The sequence below is a fragment of the Procambarus clarkii genome, chromosome 25 (genome assembly GCF_040958095.1).
Source record: "Procambarus clarkii isolate CNS0578487 chromosome 25, FALCON_Pclarkii_2.0, whole genome shotgun sequence".
NCBI classification, from domain to species: Eukaryota; Metazoa; Arthropoda; class Malacostraca; order Decapoda; family Cambaridae; genus Procambarus; species Procambarus clarkii.
Window position 1 is genome coordinate 24515665 of NC_091174.1, and position 19509 is coordinate 24535173.

Here is a 19509-nt window from a genome sequence, read left to right on the forward strand (position 1 = left end):
GACGACCACATCACCGCACAACCACCATAGGCTGACGTGTACCCCCCCCCCTCACAATCACCACGGGCTGACGTGCATATCACCCCACAACCAATACGGGCTTACATGCACCCTCCAGAACCACCACGGGCTGACGTACACATCACGCCACAACCACCACGGGCTGACGTACACATCACTATGGGCTGACGTGAACATCACCACGGGCCGACCTTCTTATCTTGAGGTTTTCTTGAGATGATTTCGGGCCTTTTTTTTTAGTGTCCCCGTGGCCCAATCCTCGACCAGGCCTCCACCCCCAGGAAGCAGCCTGTGACAGCTGACTAACACCCAGGTACCTATTTTACTGCTAGTGTTATACTCAAATTCTATGTCAGTTGAAATGTAACCAATCACAGGCAAGTAGGCCTCTGACGTCATGCCAGACAGAGGAGCATCAGCAATGCTCCCAACAGCCTCAGTTCTCCTCACAGACTCAGAGTAGGTGGACCTCGGCTGGCTAGTTATACACCTGTTTGCCTCACTCAATAAATATACAGAAGCGACTACTGTGTCTACCTTCAACCCGAACAAGGCAAACGAATACTGGTAGCAGCAGTGGGACCCAGAAATTTTTTCTGGAAACGAAAACTTCAAGTACCCAGCATCGCTCTGTGTTTCACAGTACAACTGCCATCAGCCGCCTCCATAAGCCGCCATCCTGCCACCCACGCATCAAATATTGTGCCAGACCGAGGTCCTGCCATCAACCACTACTCCAGGCCAACGTTTCAGAAGTAAGGGTCAATATTTTCCTGTGAGAACGCTCATTCATCAGTGAGGAGGAAGGAAGCTTCCCGTGCCAGCCATTTTTGAATCTCGCGCCACCACGTTGGAACCTGCACCCACCACCACCACTGCCACCCAAGCTGACAGTATCAAGCTTTGTGAGTGTTCAAGCTACTGAAATCGTCGTCAGCCATCGTCGCAAGTATCAACTGATTATTGTGGGTGTTGTACAGTTATTCAAGAGGAATTGGTGAAAAAAAAGGAAAAGACTACAATTGTTTGACTAGTGTCGCCACCCTGCCTCCCTCCCAAGCTCACACACCTCGCCACCAGCCCCTGCTACATCGTTTTGTGTGAACTTCTCCTAGAAAATTGTGTTCTCCACCGCCATCGTCGTCTCCGAGTTTATCTTCGCGCTCCCAACATCAATTCCGAGCTTTCGGGTCTCCACGGAGCTTCGCGCCACCACCGCCGGGAGCGCTGCCATCGCACCAGTTTGTAAACAAGCCCTCACATGTGCTCTTCACACGTCTCATCAACGTTTTTCGTTTTGGCCACTGTTATATTGCAAATCCTGTAGCCCTGAGTTAAGTAATTATGAGCTAAGATATCGTGTGCTATGATTTAATGAGGTTTAACGTAAATATATCCAAAATATCTTATGAATTAACCTTTCAGTGACTTGTTAAATATTGGAGCCGGTTTAGTACTCCAGGCCCACAGTTTCTCTGAGTCCTTTCAATATTCCCTGCATTGATTCCATTATTCATTAATTGTTACTAGTGTCATTAGTGAATTCAAAGGTGAGAGAAATAAGAAATAATTGTTTCTAGCAGTTTATTTTGCATAATAGAAATTTGTTTGAGATTTCCATAGACAATAGAACAGAAATTTTTTTTATATTTCTCCAGACCTAACTTGAAATTTATCCTTTAAGCATTTTATTTTAAATTTTTACCATAGCAGTTATATACGTTCCTGTGTCCAGTTTATGTGCTACATCCATATTTCTTGCATGGCCACTTGTTGTGTTGAATCTTTTAATGAAATTTTGCAATTGCATTTCCCAGTTTTTATTCTAAATTGCTGTGCTTAGTCTGGTTTAATTAATTTACATACATCTAATTCCAGTCATTTTTTTAATGAAAGATTGCTAAAATTAGTTTACAATTTGCTTGTTCTTAATTATTTTCTTGCCTAGCCCAATTTAATAATTTTATTAATGCCATTTTTACTTTAGCCAAGTTGATATTTTTTTGTGTTTATTTTTGTGTATACTATCTCTGATGCCAGGTGCACTTAATTATAATCTTCGTTCAAATATTACTTCCACGGCTGTGACAATGCCTACCACTGTTGAAACCCCTTCAGACTCAACAGGAGCAGTTGCTCATCCCAATGGCCAGAGATCAGCTCAGGAAATGGCTATTCCTCTTTTTGCTGGGGAATCCCGCTTATTAGTCATGGTTTAGTAAGGTTGAAGCAAAAACAGTGGCATGTTTTTCTAAGCCTACTGATGCCGAATACTTAGCAATTGCACGGTCAGCTGTGGACACAACCAAAGGTGATGCACGTTTTGTTATTGATGAGAAAGCCATTGTTAGCCTCCAGTCTTGGACCGAATTTAAGGATTTCTTTCGCCGTCGCTTTGTTAATAAAGGAGACCTTGACCCGTATAGGTTAGTCAAGAAAATTGCCAATGCCACCATGCAGCCTGGTGAATCTTTTAATGCATTTACTAGCCGTCTCGATCAGTATCTGTATGCCTTAGTTTCTGCTATGAATAATTCGACTTGGTTAGATAAAAACAATAATCTGTCCCCTGAGGCTATGGCCAAAATGATAGCATTTAGTACTTTAATGAATTTTGCACCCCAGCATACTAAACCAATCGTTGAGCAACAAAATTTTGGTGTTAAACATGAAATTGGTGAAGTATTTGAGGCTATTAACAATGCCGCCGATCAACTAGCTCCCCGAAGTGCTCAACTGTTGCCACCCTCTGATACTGTAAATGTAGTAACAAGTTGTCAGCATCCTCCCACAAACTCTTGGTCGCAGAAGCGTACTCATGCTCGTAGCCCCCAGTCAAATTCACCGCCTCATAAATTGCCGAAACGCCATAGTCCACAACCACCCACTCCCTCATGTTGGCATTGTGGCAAGAGTAACCACCTCGCACGAGACTGTTGGTCCGCCCCTAGATCATCACCTCCTAGACAATTCTCTCGGTCCCCTCGTCAATCTAATCATTCTAGGCTCCCATATTGCACGTACCATAAACAAGTTGGTCACCACACTGTGGATTGTAGAGCTAGGCAAAGGACATCCCCACCTTGTAACTCCCATGGTTAGTCTTGGCGAGGCGCACAGCGTCCAAGACATTATCAGAACTCTCGTAATTACAACTCCCAGCCCAGCTATAATGCACCTTCAAATTATAATGCTCAGTCACAGAATGCTGGAGCTCAGAATGTTCACTCCATGTCGTCGTGAAACCCCCAAGGCCATCCGCTAACCAATTCAAGCTAGCCAATCCTAGTGCCCTCCCTGTGTATTCAGTAGCTACCCAAAATAGATTTGGACACTTGACAGAGGAGGACACTGACTCTAGACCAGTTGTAGATGTTGACGGATCCACAGTAAATTTGACCCAAACAAGACGCAGTTATCCCAGACAACATAAGTCAAAAGTAGTAACTTGTCCGGTCTCAAGTGATGGTCCCCTTGTATCATCTATTGTACATGGTAGAGTTTTAAAAGTTTTTCTTGACTCAGGTGCAAAAATTAATATTGTCAAGCCCTCAGCTCTTAGAGACATTGAAAGTAAGCACCCTACTACTTTAAAACAGTCACACATACCTTTTCTAAGTGGTATTTCAGGAAATAAAGTAAAAGTTCAGGGTGAAATTGACCTCCCACTCAAGTTCAATGATGTCACATTGTCTATAACATGTTTAGTTGTTGACATTATTCATTTTCCTGGAGACATTCTCTTAGGTCTGTACACCATGATTGATGAAAATATTGCATTGTTTCCTCATCGTTGGAACATAAGTATCAAAGACCACGTCATACCCTTGTGTAGCATGTATCGACAGGGCCATGAGTTCAACCTTCAATCAGATTACGTTAATTTTGTTGACACCCGCCTTGCTAGCGTAGGTTTGTCAGATCATTGTCGTGGTAGCATATCCGAGAAAACAGGCACTCGATTGAAGCATAGTAGTTGTGCAGTTGTTAAGGAGAATGAGTATCGGGACTTTCTGGAAGGGGACGCCCTAACGGATTCTCGTTGTCTCGCTTGCCTGGCAGCTTCCATCTCTGAAGTCAGTGGTTCCACGGCTACTGACACTGTGCTACACCCTCATTCTCTCACCAGAATAAGAGTTAAGGTTCATGGAGTGCCTGAGTTGTCGGACGTGATTGCGGAAAGTGAAACATGTAAAGTGAATGGTACATTTGTTGAACCCTCCTGGCACACAGTGCAGGATGGTACTGTAACATTATTTATTGCAAACACTAGTAATGCCGACATCCATCTCCAGTCTGGTACCCATGTTGTAGATTTTGCCCATTACTCGTTACCGGTGCGAGTTGTGGATGATGTCTCCATGGATCATACTGTTTGTACACTCACACCAGGAGAACAGGGATCTCAGCCAGAGGTGCAAGTGCAACACCTCAGTCCTACTGATTTTCCTGATTCTGTGGCTTAGCTTTTGGAAATTTTGAACAGGAATAGAGCTGTTGTTGCTCTACCAGGAGAAAAGTTAGGTCTCACTCCTCTTATTACACATAAAATTCCCCTTGAACAAGGAACTACGTCTACTTATGTACCAGCTTACCGTCTTCCCCATTCTCAGAGAGCAGAAGCCGATAGACTTGTAGAGGAAATGTTACAGAGTGATGTAATTGAATCGAGTAATTTGCCATGGAACGCTCCATTGATTCTTGTACCAAAGCGAGATGGGACTTGGAGACCTGTAATCGATTATCGCAAGCTTAACAGAGTAACAATACCTGATAGTTTCCCACTTCCAGTTCTAAATGATTTGTTGCAAAGTATTGGTAGAAACAAAGTATTCTCAACGTTAGATTTGTTGCAGGGATTCTGGCAAATCCCCCTTGATGAGGAAAGTAAACAATTGAGAGCCTTTAGTACTCCCAATGGTCATTTTTATTTCCAAAGAATGCCATTTGGTTTGCGTAGTAGTCCAATAACCTTTTCACGGCTAATGACAAATCTATTTCGTAGATTGATAGGAAGTACGCTTCTAGTTTACCTTGATGAACCCATAATCATGTCGCAAGATGTTCAGACTCATTTCCAGAACCTTGAGAAAGTACTTGCAAAGCTCGCTGAAGCTAATTTAAAAATAAAGCTTGCAAAATGTTCATTTTTAAAGCCGAAGATTAATTTTCTAGGTCATACAGTTACACCTTCAGGTATTACATTGAATGAATCAAAAATTATTGCTGCCCGTGATTTTCCAACACCTCGTACCGCAGAAGCCGTAAGACAGTTCACAGGTCTTGTAGGATTTTATCGTTCGTTTATTGCTGGATTCTCTATTATAGCTGCTCCGCTTTACAAGTTGCAAAGAAAAGATGAACCCTTTGTTTGGGGAGAGGCCCAGGATCAGTCATTCAAAAAACTCAAAGCAGCCTTGATTTCGTCACCTGTCCTTAGGTACCCAGATTTTTCTAAACCTTTTACGTTGGTTACAGATGCTAGTGACATAGGTTTAGGTGCTGCATTACTTCAAACAGAAGGTCACAGAGATCACGCAATAGCTTATGCTAGCCGCACATTATCTAAAGAAGAGACAAATTATAGCGCAACAGAACGAGAAGCCTTGGCAGTTGTCTGGGCACTTAAACATTTCAAGGATACAATTTATAATTACCCAGTTCATGTTGTTACAGATCACCAACCATTAATTCCCATGTTCAAAAATAAGAATCCAGTTGGAAAGTTTGCTAGATATTTGCTCACAATTCAAGAATTCAATCCCACATTTAGATATATTCCAGGGAAGCAAAATGTTGTAGCCGATGCGTTTTCTCGACACGTAGCTGCGATTCAGTTAAATTACCCAGCATTAGATGCTACAGTAGTAGAAACGGAACAGAGACAAGGCACCTGTCATTAAATTTTTGACTAAGCAAGACACTCGCCCGATTCATAAACCGCCAGTACCATTGAAAGAACTAGTTATGTTGGACAATTTACTATGTAGAGTAGTAAAGCTAGGGACAGCCCCGAGGAAATGTTGTCAGTTAGTTGTTCCAGCTGTCCTGGTACCAACTGTGTTAAAAATTATCCATGATGCTCCTGCAAGTGCACATCCAGGAAAGGATCGTACACTCCAACAAGGTCAATTGAAGTATTTTTGGCCAAAAATGGCTAAGGAGATTGCTCATTATGTTGACAGATGTTTAACTTGTTTACAGCACAAAGGACATGTTTCAGGACCTAATCCAATTCAGGTGTACCCAGCAACTAAAGCTCCTTGGGAACGAATATCGATGGATTTATTGACAAATTTTGCGGAAACAGAGAAAGGGAACAAACATTTGCTTGTAATGGTCGATAATTTTTCACGGTTTTGCGAACTAGTTCCTATCCCGAACAAAACAGCAGAAACTATAACCAGTGCATTCCATGACCAAATAATTTGTAGATATAGTATGCCTAAAGTAATCCTTTCAGATAATGGTCCAGAATTCAGTAATAGTATTTTAATTAGCTTGTGTGATTTATATAACATCAAAAAATGTAGCATCATGCCTTATAATTCCAGCAAGTAATGGACTAGCCGAACGTACTAACAGGAAAGTGTTAGATGCCTTGAGAGTCACGTTGAATTTTGATAACAACAATTGGGATGATTTTATACCCTTAATTCAGTGTGCTATAAATTCCTCAATTAATGTTTCTACAGGTGACACACCTCACGCTATTCTTTATGGTACAGATAAGATCCTCCCTAATGAATTGATTAACGTACCTCCTACTCCCTTATATAACGTAGATGATTTTGTTCAGGTGAAGCGTAGACAGATGCAATTAGTATTCAAGAAAATATGTGAACAACTGTCCAAAGCTACAGCCGAGTTCACTCTAGCAAGGAATGCACGAGCTAAACCCAGTAAAATAACTATTGGATCTGTAGTAATGATACTTAACCAACACAGGTCTGGTCCTATGTACAAGTTAATTAAGAAATTTTTGGGTCCATATAAGGTAATCGAGCTTATTAAAGGTAACAACTACAGACTTAAGAACTTGTTAACAGGAGAGTATATAAATGAACATTTAGACCACATGAAGTTAGCTAAAATGACTGTTGACGAGACTGATGAGGAAGGTGACAATGAACTTACCCAGACAGATCCTCCTATTGGGACACCACCTTCTGTGGTTGACAGACCACTTGATATTCAGCAACCCCATACTAGCACTTATAATCTTAGATCTAGACCTCTCGTTTCAACCGTGCACTCACCACATGTCCATTGGCTAGATGTTAACGAGGATATCTCTCAAGATGATAGTTTGTCACATGAAGTTTCATCTGTTCCGGACCTTCAGTCAGAGCCAGAGTTGTATAGTGCTCTGGATGAGCTAGGTGTAGATGTCCGCAGAATTTATAATTGAGTGCACTGTGCAGTTATTCTGTTTGTTTTGAAAAAAAAAAAAACTCAATTCCAGTATTTCTACCACATGTGTCTTATTATTACCAATATATATAAATATAGTATGATGTTTCTCAACTTTATTTTGTTATAAATTAGATGCCATTGTTAAGTCTACTACCATTTGTATTTTTACAGTGCTTGTCATAAGAGTTATTATTGTTCTAGCAACCACATTGTGGCCAGTGAATCCTGACTGCCATCACGCAGATGTTAGTCTTCTTGTTCCAGGTCTTGTATATAGCTTGTAAATATAAATTAAATATATTGTACATTGGTCTTGTAAATATATTGTATATTTCAGTGTCAAAAAAAAAAAAAAAAAAAAAAATCATTATCTTGAAATTCATTTGTGGTTGTTAGGTCAGAACTTTGTTCCATTAATGTAATAATTGTTTAATTTTGTATGGTTTTCAAGCACATGCCATTGACACATGTTAATAATTTTGTTTAGGCAATACCTTGAGTTGTAATGTTCATATCTGATCAGTAGACATCCACATGTTCTTAATACTCTGGTTTAATCAAAGCATTGTTACCATGATTTTCACCTATTATGATGATTTTTTTTTGGTGCATATATGCCGAGTTGTTAGTATTACGCACACCTGATCTTCTTTCAATGTTTTATTATGCAAATTCCACATGTAAGCCATTATTGAATGCCACCGAGGTCCTTCAGTATCATTGTAACTATATAGCCAGCCAGAGCTTGTCGACAAGGGACGTCGACTTGGTAGCGTGTCCGAGCGGTGTTATACTCAAATTTTATGTCAGTTGAAATGTAACCAATCACAGGCAAGTAGGCCTCTGACGTCATGCCAGACAGAGGAGCATCAGCGATGCTCCCAGCAGCCTCAGTTCTCCTCACAGACTCAGAGTAGGTGGACCTCGGCTGGCTAGTTATACACCTGTTTGCCTCACTCAATAAATATACAGAAGCGACTACTGTGTCTATCTTCAACCAGAACAAGGCAAATGAATACTAGGTAACAGGGGCATAGGGTGAAGGAAACTCTGCCCATTGTTTCTCGCCGGCGCCCTGGATCGAACCCGGGACCACAGGATCACAAGTCCAGCGTGCTGTCTGTTCGGCTGACCGGCTCCCTCAAACCTGCACACCACCACGGGCTGACGTGCACATCACCACTGGCTGACGTGCACATCACCACTGGCTGACGTGCACATCACTCCACAACCACCACGGTCTGACGTGCACATCACCCTACTACCATCACGGGTTGACGTGCATATCACTCCACAATCACCACGGGCTGACGTGCACATCACCCTACTACCATCACGGGCTGTCGTGCATATCACTCCACAACCACCACGGGCTGATGTGCACCCCCCCCCCCCCCCGCGCCCACAACCACCACGGGCTGACGTGCACCCCCCCCCCCCCGCACAACCACGGGCTGACGTGCACACCCCCCCCCCACAACCACGGGCTGACGTGCATCCCCGCGCCCACAACCACCACGGGCTGACGTGCAACCCCCCCCCCCCCGCGCCCACAACCACCACGGGCTGACGTGCACACCCCCCCCTCCCCCCACCCACAACCACCACGGGCTGACGTGCAGACCCTCAACTGTTGTTCTCTCCCGTTAACAGGACCACAACAACACCACCATGCCGGAGTACAAACTGGTCTACTTCAACACCGCGGGCCGCGCCGAGCTGGTCAGGTGGATCTTCGCCTATGGCGGCATCCCCTTCACTGACGAGCGCATCGAGAAGGAGGACTGGCCAGAGAGGAAGAAAAGTGAGTTTTAATTTAGTATTTGTCATTAGTTTAGCAGCATTTAACTGAACTATGACAAAATATATCCAACAAAAAGTTGAATTAAATATCTGAAAAGTTAGATGTTCCAGTACTATAAGACTCATGTTGAGTTCATTATGTTCATTTCAACCCTGTATCACAACCCTTTTATTTACCTTAAAATGATATTGACACTTTCTATATCCTGTGATCTATAACTCTGGATAATGAGCATGATCTAGAGAATTGCCAAACGTTATATCGAGAGCTGAACATGCATTTCCCAAACCTATAATATCCATGAATTAATTATACAGTTTAAATTTTTCCCTGTGGGGCGAATTTATTGGGCAGAGGCACTCATCCTGTGAGTGGACATTCAGTCATAGCAGCATGTTCAATACCCCCCAATTGGAAGAAAACTTGTTGGGTTGTTCATCCTGTCACTTGAACCGAGACTGGCACGAGCTTAAATATCTCAAGTGAACAGCTTCTCAAACAAGAAGATTGGCATTGTCAACCTTTAAAAATCTTTCGTTATTGTGCTGGTACAAAAGGGGGGGAATCTCTTAGAACAGTAGCTATATTTGACAAATAGTGTTTTTCTAACTCAAACAATGTGGGGTTTATTATTCTACCCATATTTCTGGGGTTTATTATTCTACCCATATTTCTGTGGTTTATTATTCTACCCATATTTCTGGGGTTTATTATTCTACCCATATTTCTGGGGTTTATTATTCTACCCATATATCTGGGGTTTATTATTCTATCCATATATCAAATGACTCTTAGATGTTCACATTCTCTCAGGAAGTGGTCAATGCGGTGTCCATCACTCTCGCTACAGATTCTGCAACTGCTCTGCTCAACTGTTGTTTCTATTCTGAATCTCCATGGATATTTGTATCCAAGACGAGTTCTTGATATTACTGATTCTCTCCCGTGGCCACCTCCTCTTCGTCCAAATAGATTGGAATTGCCAGCAGCAACCATATTGTTCCAGCATACAGATTCACTGACTTGTTCTTCTATACTCCTTTCCTCAGTTACCTTGTCACGATGCTATTGCCTGATAATACCTCTAATTAGTAGAAGAGTCTTGAATATGTAGTATTCCATATGGTCTCCTTTAGCGCCTACAGCAGCCAGCACATCTGCTCGTTCATTTCCACAGATTCCAACATGGGAGGGGATCCACAGAAATTCTACACCTTTTCCCTGATTGGTTAGTACTCTCACAACTCTCTTGATTTCAGCGACTATCGCAAAATTTTGTGCCCGTTTTTACTAAGGCTCTGTAGCGCTGCTTGTGTATCAGTGTAGATCACTGCATCATTAGTTCTTCGTTCAAGAAATACGAACGCCATAACAATGGCAGTTAGCTTCGCTTGCATTGAAGAGGCATAGTTCTCAATGCGAGCTTTTTCTTCGTTTTTGCGTTGGAAGACATTATTCCTATTTACATTGTATGCGGCACCAGCCATTCCATTTACAGGATTAGATGACCCATCAGTGTATATTAGATCTAATTCATTTCCGGCTTAATAAATTCTTTATAAATTCCCTTAAGATACCTGTGCCACATTTCCTTTGGTATCATGTTAGACTTTTTCGTTGTCATTTAATTGATGATAATCCTACATGAGTTATCCTCCCAGGGAGGTAATCTCTCTCAAGCATAAGCTCACGGGCTTGCTCAAACAGGTGAAGTTCTTCGAGGCAGCAGACTGATCTGTGATGCCAGTTTTTTTATTTTCCTGTTTCCTCCTAAGTAGCAAAGAACTCGGTTTTTTCTTGGCAATATCTTTGTAAGGGGGATCTCTGGCTATTTTAATTGCAAGCTCCGCATTCATTTCCTTAATTGTGCTTTTTAACAGTCGAGAGAGAGAACTCCTCCCGTAGATTAGATGTTTTGGCAGTTCTTGAGACTTCAAGAATGAGTGTCATGGCTTCCTTTTGGATGCTTTCAAATTTGTTCATCATACTTTGGGAACGAGTCCACAAAACTGGTGTGCCATAGTTTACGAAGGAGCACACATTTCGTACATCATTTAAAAAACGGCAATAGATGCCCCATGGCCATTCCAGGTCACAGCTTTCAGTGCCCTAAGTCGAATTTTACATGTTACTATAAATTGGTTGAGGTGCTCTTTCTTCCCCTTGTTAGAGCCGACAGTGACCCTAAGGCACCGATAATAGTCAACCCACTCAAGTTTTACACCATTAACTTGTAGTTCTTCATTATCTCCGCGCTTGTGATGAGACTATGCTTTTGTCTTGTTTATGAAGAGAGAGTGAAACCAAGTTCAACACATTTCCTTACAAGGAGGTCAATGGACTGTTTAATTTTTCCCAAGGTTTGACCTGTATTAGGACATCATCTGCATACCCCACTTGTTGTGTTCCTTCCGGAATTTCAATATTTGCAATGGCGTGCATAAGTATGTCAAATAGTGTGGAGCTTAAGACTCCTTCTTGAGGGGGTCCAAAGTTCCACACTCTCTGTGGCTCATTTGGGTAATCAGCTTCAACCTGTGTCCCCTTGTGCGTGTGCCACCCGTGTTAAATAATCCATCCTTGTCCACCCTGTCAATTCCCCTGAGAATTTTGTATGTGGTGATCATGTCTCCCCTAGCTCTTCTGTCTTCTAGCGACGTGAGGTGCAGTTTACGTAGTCTGTCCTCATATCTCATGCCTCTTAGTTCTGGGACTAGCCTAGTGGCATACCTCTGAACTTTTTCCAGCTTCGTCTTTTGCTTGACTAGATACGGGCTCCATGCTGGTGGACACATACTCCAGGATTGGCCTTACATATGTGGTATACAAGGTTCTGAAAGATTCCTTACACAGGTTTCTGAAAGCAGTTCTGATGTTAGCCAGCCTCGCATAGGCCGCTGATGTTATTCTTTTGATGTGGGCTTCGGGAGACAGGTTTGGCGTGATATCAACTCCCAGATCTTTCTCTCTGTCCGTTTCGTGAAGGACTTCATCTCCCATTCGGTATCCAGTGACTGGCCTCTTAGTTCCTCCTCCTAGTTTCATTACCTTACATTTACTTGGGTTGAACTTTAGTAGCCATTTGTCGGACCATTCCTTCAGTTCGTCTAGGTCATCTTGTAGCCTAATACTATCCTCCTCTGTCCTGATCCTCCTCATAATTTTTGCATCATCAGCAAACATCGAGAGGAAGGAGTCAATTCCTTCTGGGAGATCATTTACGTATATCAGAAACAGTATAGGTCCAAGGACTGATCCCTGTGGGACTCCACTGGTGACTCCCCGCCACTCCGAGACCTCACCCCTCATGGTGACTCGCTGTGTCCTGTTGCTTAGGTACTCTCTTATCCAGTGGAATACCTTCCCTTTCACTCCTGCCTGCATCTCTAGTTTGTGCACTAGTCTCTTATGTGGTACTGTGTCAAAAGCTTTCTGGCAGTCCAGAAATATGCAGTCCGCCCAGCCCTCTCTCTCTTGCCTGATCTTTGTTGCCTGGTCATAAAACTCAATTAATCCTGTTAGGCATGATTTGCCATCTCTGAACCCATGCTCATGTTGTGTTACAAAGTTCCTTTGCTCCAGATGTTCCACTAGCTTTTTTCGCACAATCTTTTCCATCATCTTGCGTGGAATGCAAGTTAGGGACACTGGCCTGTAGCTCTGTGCCTCCTGCCTATCACCTTTCTTGTATATTGGGACCACATTGGCCGTCTTCCAAATTTTTGGCAGTTCACCTGTTACCAGTGACTTGTTGTACACCATGGAGAGTGGTAGACACAGAGCTTCTGCTCCTTCCTTTAGAATCCAAGGTGAGATTCCATCCGGGCCTATAGCCTTTGTCACGTCCAAATCTAGCAGATGCTTCCTCACCTCCTCACTGGTAATCACAAACTCCTCTAGTGGTGTCTGGGTTGATGTTCCCTTCCTTATCTCTGAGACTTCTCCTTGCTCAGGTGTGAAGACTTCCTGGAATTTCTTATTGAGTTCCTCACACACTTCCTTGTCATTTGTAGTGAATCTTTCTGCCCCTATCCTCAGTTTCATTACCTGTTCCTTTACTGTTGTTTTCCTGTTGTTTTCAATTTCCTGATGTGGCTATGCAGCAGTTTGGGTTGATTCTTTGCCCTGCTTGCTAAGTCATTTTCATATTGCCTCTCTACCTCTCTTCTCACCCTGATGTATTCATTCCTGGCGCCCTGGTATCTTTCTCTGCTCTCTAGTGTTCTGTTGTTTCTATAGTTTCTCCACGCCCTTTTACTTAGCTGCTTTGCTAGCTTGCAACTCTGATTAAACCATGGGTTTCTCATCTCCATTTCATTTTTTTCCTTTTGGACTGGGACGAACTTGTCTGCTGCCTCCATACACTTCTGTGTGATGTAGTCCATCATGTCTTGAACCGTCTTTCCTCTGAGCTCTGTTTCCCAAGCTATTTCAGTTAGGAATTTTCTCATCTCTTCATAGTTTCCCTTCCGGAATGCCGGCCTCTTGCTTTCTGATCCCTTCCTTGAGTACATTAACCCTTCTTCGACCTGATACTCAAAAAACAGTACACTGTGATCACTCATACCCACGGGGGCTTCAAGATCAATTTTCCTTATGTTTGAATCGTTCAGAGTGAATACTAAGTCGAGTCTTGCTGGTTCATCATTGCCTCTCATTCTCGTGAGACCCTTGATATGCTGACTTAAAAAGTTTCTAGTCGTCACCTCCAGCAGTTTCGCTCTCCATGTTTCCTCACCTCCATGTGGTTCTTTGTTTTTCCCAGTCTATCCTTCCATGATTAAATTCCCTCTATGATGAGCAGATGGGATCAATTTCTACAGGCAGCAGCGGCTACTCTCTCAATGATAATGTTAACTGCCATGTTGTTTCTGTCATACTCTTGCCTGGGTCTTTTTTCATTTGGTGACTGGGTTATATATCACTGCTACTACTACTCTTGGTCCTCCCATCGTGATGGTGCCTGTTATGAAGTCTCTGAACCCTTCGCAGCCTGGAATAATCATCTCCTCGAAACTCCATTCCTTTCTCATTAGTAGAGCCACTACGCCTCCTCCCCTTCATTCCCTCTCTTTTCTTATTACAGTGTAGTCCTGGTGAAACCCCCCCCCCCCTTCGTTATGATTTCTGAGAGTTTTGTTTCTGTGAGTCTAATTACATCTGGGTTTACATCTTGTGTTCTTTCCCTGAGTTCACTAGCCTTGTTTGTAATCCCATCTATGTTCGAGTACATGACCTTGAAGCTGACACTCTTCTGTCCATACTCAGTTTCTGTTGATTCCACTGGAGTTGGGGGGCAAGGGATGTCTGGGATGGGTGAACCTAGGAAGGAGAACCTGGGGGGTCTGGGGTGTGAGGGGGGCTGGGAGGATCTGGAACAGGGGGGGATAGGGGGGTCTGACGTGATGTGGCTAAGGGGATCCAGGGTTGGGGGTTAGTTGGGGCATGGGATGGGGGACCTGGAGGGGCATGTGATGGTTGGTCACGGGTTGGGGTATGCAGAGTAGACTGGGGTGGGTTGACAGGGAGGTTAGGGGTTAGGGAGGGGAGGGAGGGGTGGGGTAGGGAGGAGAGCTTGTGGTGGGGAAACTGGGAAGGGCACAGGCTGGAGAAACAGGGAAGGGCATGGGGTGTAGGAACAGCGAGGGTCTGGGGTAGGGGCTGGAGAAGAAAAGGGGTATGGGGGGGGAACATGGGGGGTCTGGGGTCAGGGAACTTGGGGGCATGGTCTGAAGCGGGACTTTACTGTCTGGGGAGGTGCAGGTGGTTGGTGGGGGATGGCTGAGGGGTTTGTTGGTGGGAGACTTCTGTTACAATCTTCCCTGGGGGTGCTGGCCTGCTGGTGGGGGGATTCCCACTCCCTTCTGAGGTTCCTGGAGACACTGAGCTTAGTCCTGTGGCTCCCATATCCCCACCCCTTTCTCTGCATCTCCTTCTTGCTTCTGCAGCTTTCCTTCTCTCCTCCCTTGTCATGTCCATTTGCAGAAAGACGTCCTCGTATCCATCCTAGCCTCACAAGTCTGCTCTTCCTGGATAGGATTTTCTTCTTTGTTGCCTCGTTCGTGAGCACTACCTTTATCAATCGTTTCCTTTCCTTCTTGTTGATGCCCAGCCTGAAAACCTTCTCTATGTTGCTATTTGGCTCTTCCATATCCAGTCCCTCCAAGATCTCTGTCATAGTTGCTCGGTCCCTCCTTCTCCACTCCTCCCGATTGGATCCCTCTGGTTCCTGTACTCCTACAACTATAATTGCTCGTTTCCTTTCCAGCATTTGTTCAGTGCATTTTGCAGCTTCCTGTGAGGTAGCTGCAATCATAGCTGCTGCATCTAAAGCGGCCTTGGCACTTGGGCTGTTCTGCAGTGTTTCTGCAAAAGAGAGTCCCCCCTGGAAGGAGCCTTCCATCAGTTTCGTTCCCTGTTTCCAGGAGATTGCATACCCTATGCTGGTTTGAATTCTGATTTTCCCTGAGTCCCTTTATCTTCTCTCTGGCTTCCTCTAACTCACTCCTTTGGATCTGTATTAATAATTGCATTTCCTGCAGGTCTCTGCCAAATCCATCTTTCATGTCCTGCAGGTCTCTGCCGAATCCCATTTTCATTTCTTGCAGGTCTCTGCTGAATACCATTTGCATTGCTTGCAGGTCTCTGCCGAATCCCCCTAATGTCTGGTTGAGCCATTTAAAGGTAGTATCCACCATTCTCCCCCTGTCCATGTGTGTAGTGATGTCCCTCCATCATTTTCCCTGGCTGAGGAAAAAAAAGTCCTGGTTTTTCTTGTGCGTGTGTTTGTTTATGTGTAAGTGTGTTTGCTGTATGTGTACTCACCTATTTGTGCTTGCGGGGGTTGAGCTTTGGCTCTTTGATCCCGCCCCTCAACAGTCAATCAATTGGTGTACAGATTCCTGAGCCTACTGCGCTCTATCATATCTACATTTGAAACTGTGTATGGAGTCAGCCTCCACCACATCACTGCCAAATGCATTCCATGCGTTAACAACTCTGACACTGAAAAAGTTCCTTCTAACGTCCCTGTGGCTTGTGTGGGTACTCAGTTTCCACCTGTGTCCCCTTATTCGCGTACCACCAGTGTTGAATAGTTTATCCTTGTTTACCCGGTCGATTCCCCTGAGGATTTTGTAGGTTGTGATCATGTCTCCCCTTACTCTTCTGTCTTCCAGTGTCGTAAAGTGCATTTCCCGCAGCCTTTCCTCGTAACCCATGCCTCTTAGTTCTGGGACTAGTCTAGTGGCATACCTCTGAACTTTTTCCAGCTTCGTCTTGTGCTTGACAAGGTACGGGCTCCATGCTGGGGCCGCATGCTCTAGGATTCGTCTTACATATGTGGTGTACAAGATTCTGAATAATTCCTTACACAGTTTCCTGAACGCTGTTCTGATGTTAGCCAGCCCCGCATATGCCGCAGACGTTATTCTTTTTATGTGGGCTTCAGGAGACAGGTTTGGTGTTATATCAACTCCTAGATCTTTCTCTCTGTCCGTTTCATTAAGTACTTTATCTCCTATTCTGTATCCTGTGTCTGGCCTCCTGTTTCCACTGCCTAGTTTCATTACTTTGCATTTACTCGGGTTGAACTTCAAGAGCCATTTTTGGACCATTCACTCAGTCTGTCTAGGTGATCTTGTAGCCTCCTACTATCATTCTTTGTTTCAATCCTCCTCATAATTTTTGTATCATCAGCAAACATTGAGAGAAACGAGTCTATACCCTCTGGGAGATCATTTACATATATCAGAAACAGTATAGGTCCAAGGACTGACCCCTGCGGGACTCCACTTGTAACGTCTCGCTAATCTGAGACATCACCCCCTCACACTGACTCGTTGTCTCCTGTTGCTTAGGTAGTCCATTATCAAATGGAGTACCTTCCCTTTCACTCCAGCCTGCATCTCCAACTTTTTTACTAGCCTCTTGTGTGGTACTGTATCAAAGGCTTTCTGACAATCCAAAAATATGCAATCTGCCCACCCTTCTATTTCTTGCCTGGTCGTAGAATTCAAGTAACCCTGTGAGGCAGGACCTGCCATTCTTGAACCCATGTTGATGCTGTGTTACAAAGTTCTTTTGCTCCAGATGTTCCACTAGCTTCCTTCGCCCAAACTTCTCCATCAGCTTGCATGGTATGCAGGTTAGGAACACTGGCCTGTAGTTCAGTGCCTCCTGTCTCTCCCCTTTCTTGTCTATCGGGACTACGTTAGCTGCTTTAAAAATTTATGCCAGTTCCCCTGTTGCTAGTGATTTGTTATACACTATGGAGAGTGGCAGGCACAGTTCTTCTGCTCCTTCCTTTGGTATCCAAGGAGAGATTCCATCTGGACTTATATCCTTTGTCACATCCAATTCTAGTAAACACTTCCTTACTTCCCCGCTGGTAATCTCAAACTCATCCAGTGGTTCCTGGTTAACTATTCCCTCTCTTATCTCTGGAATTTCTCCTTGCTCTAAGGTGAAGACCTGGAATTTCTTATTCAGTTCCTCACACACTTCCTTGTCGTTTGTAGTGAATCCTTCTGCCCCTATCCTTAATTTCATAACCTGTTCCTTTACTGTTGTTTTTCTCCTGATGTGGCTGTGCAGCAATTTAGGCTGAGTCTTTGCCTTGCTTGCGATGTCATTTTCGTATTGTCTTTCTGCCTCTCTTCTCATCCTGACATATTCATTCCTTGCACTCTGGTATCTTTCTCTGCTCTCAAGTGTCCTGTTATTCCTATAATTTCTCCATGCACTTTTACTTTGCTGCTTAGCTAGCCTACATCTCTGATTAAACCATGGGTTTCTCATCTTCATCTCACTGTTTTCCTTTTGGACTGGGACAAACTTGTTTGCTGCTTCCTTGCACTTCTGCGTGATGTAGTCCATCATGCCTTGGGCCATCTTAGTTTCCCTTTCGGTATGGCAACCTTTTGTTTTCAGTATCCCTCCTCGAGTTCAATAATCCTTCTTCAATCAGGTACTCAAACACCAGTACACTGTGGTCGCTCATTCCTACTGGGTCCTCAAAACCGATTTCTCTTATAACGGAGTCGTTCAGAGTGAAGACTAGGTCGAGTCTCGCTGGTTCGTCATTTCCTCTCATCCTTGTGGGTTCTCTGATATGCTGGGTTAAAAAGTTTCTAGTCACCACCTCCAATAGTTTGGCTCTCCATGTATCCTTGCCTCCATGCGGTTCCTTGTTCTCCCAGTCAATCCTTCCGTGATTGAAGTCCCCCATGATGAGCAAGGGGGGATCAATTTCTACAGGTGGCAGAGGCTGCCCTCTCAATTATAGTGTTAACTGCCATGTTGTTGTTTTCATACTCTTGACTGGGTCTTCTGTCATTTGGTGGAGGGTTATATATTACTGCTACTACTGTTCTTGGTCCTCCCATTGTCATGGTGCCTGCTATGTAGTCTCTGAAATCCTCACAGCCAAGGATAGCTATCTCCTTAAAACTGCATTCCTTTCTCATGAGTAGGGCCACTCCGCCTCCTCCCCTACCTTCCCTCTCCTTATTACTGTGTACTCCTGGGGAAACACGGCATTCGTTATGATTCCTGCGAGTTTTGTTTCAGAGAGTCCGATTACATCTGGGTTCACTTCCTGTGCTCTTTCCCTTAGTTCACTTGCCTAGCTTGTGATCCCATCTATGTTCAAGTACATTACCTTGAAACTGACTCTCTTCTGCATCTCCTTAGGGGGGAGGGGATACCTGTGGGATCTGGGGTGAGCGGGAGCTGGGAGGATGTGGTGCGGGGAGACTGGTGGAGAAGGAAGGGCTTGTGGGGTGGGTAAAAGGGGGAGGGTAGGGGGGTGAGAGGGGGACAGTAGGGGGGTGAGAGGGGGAGAGTTGGGGGGAGAATGAGAAGGGGATGGTTTGGGGAGGGGTGAGAGGGGGAGGGTTGGGGGAGCATGGGGGAAGGAGAGGCATGGGGGGATGGGGGAGAAAGGGGGGCTTGGGGAGGCAGAAAAGGGGGAAAGGCTTGGGGGGCGTTGGGGGGGGAAGGGAAGGCTGAGGTGGGTGAGGAAGAGGGGAGGGTTTAGGGGAGTGGTGGAGAGGGGAAGGCTTAGATGGGGTGGGGGATTAGGGTGGTGGGGGAGAACGGAGAGCTTGGAGGTGGGAGAGACGGGAGGGCATGTGGGAGAAGGGAGGGCTTGGGTGATGGGGGAGAATTGAGGTCCTGGGGAGAGGGGTGAGTTGGAGGAGGGGGTGATTGGGAGAAGGGGGTTGGGTGGGGGGGGGGAGGGTGCCCTAGGAGGGTACTTAGTGGGG

The 19509-nt window shown here is 44.6% G+C and overlaps 1 protein-coding gene across 1 annotated transcript in view; it reads left to right on the forward strand.

Annotated features, from left to right (window-relative positions):
• The first annotated feature begins 9081 nt into the window (after nt 1–9081).
• LOC138368396 (hematopoietic prostaglandin D synthase-like) overlaps nt 9082–19509 on the forward strand; it is a 21842-nt gene continuing 11414 nt past the window's right edge. Inside the window, exon 1 of the mRNA XM_069330921.1 lies at nt 9082–9241. Within this exon, the coding sequence (XP_069187022.1) occupies nt 9109–9241 (133 nt within the window). The 5' untranslated portion in view covers nt 9082–9108. The remainder of the gene's footprint in view (nt 9242–19509) is intronic.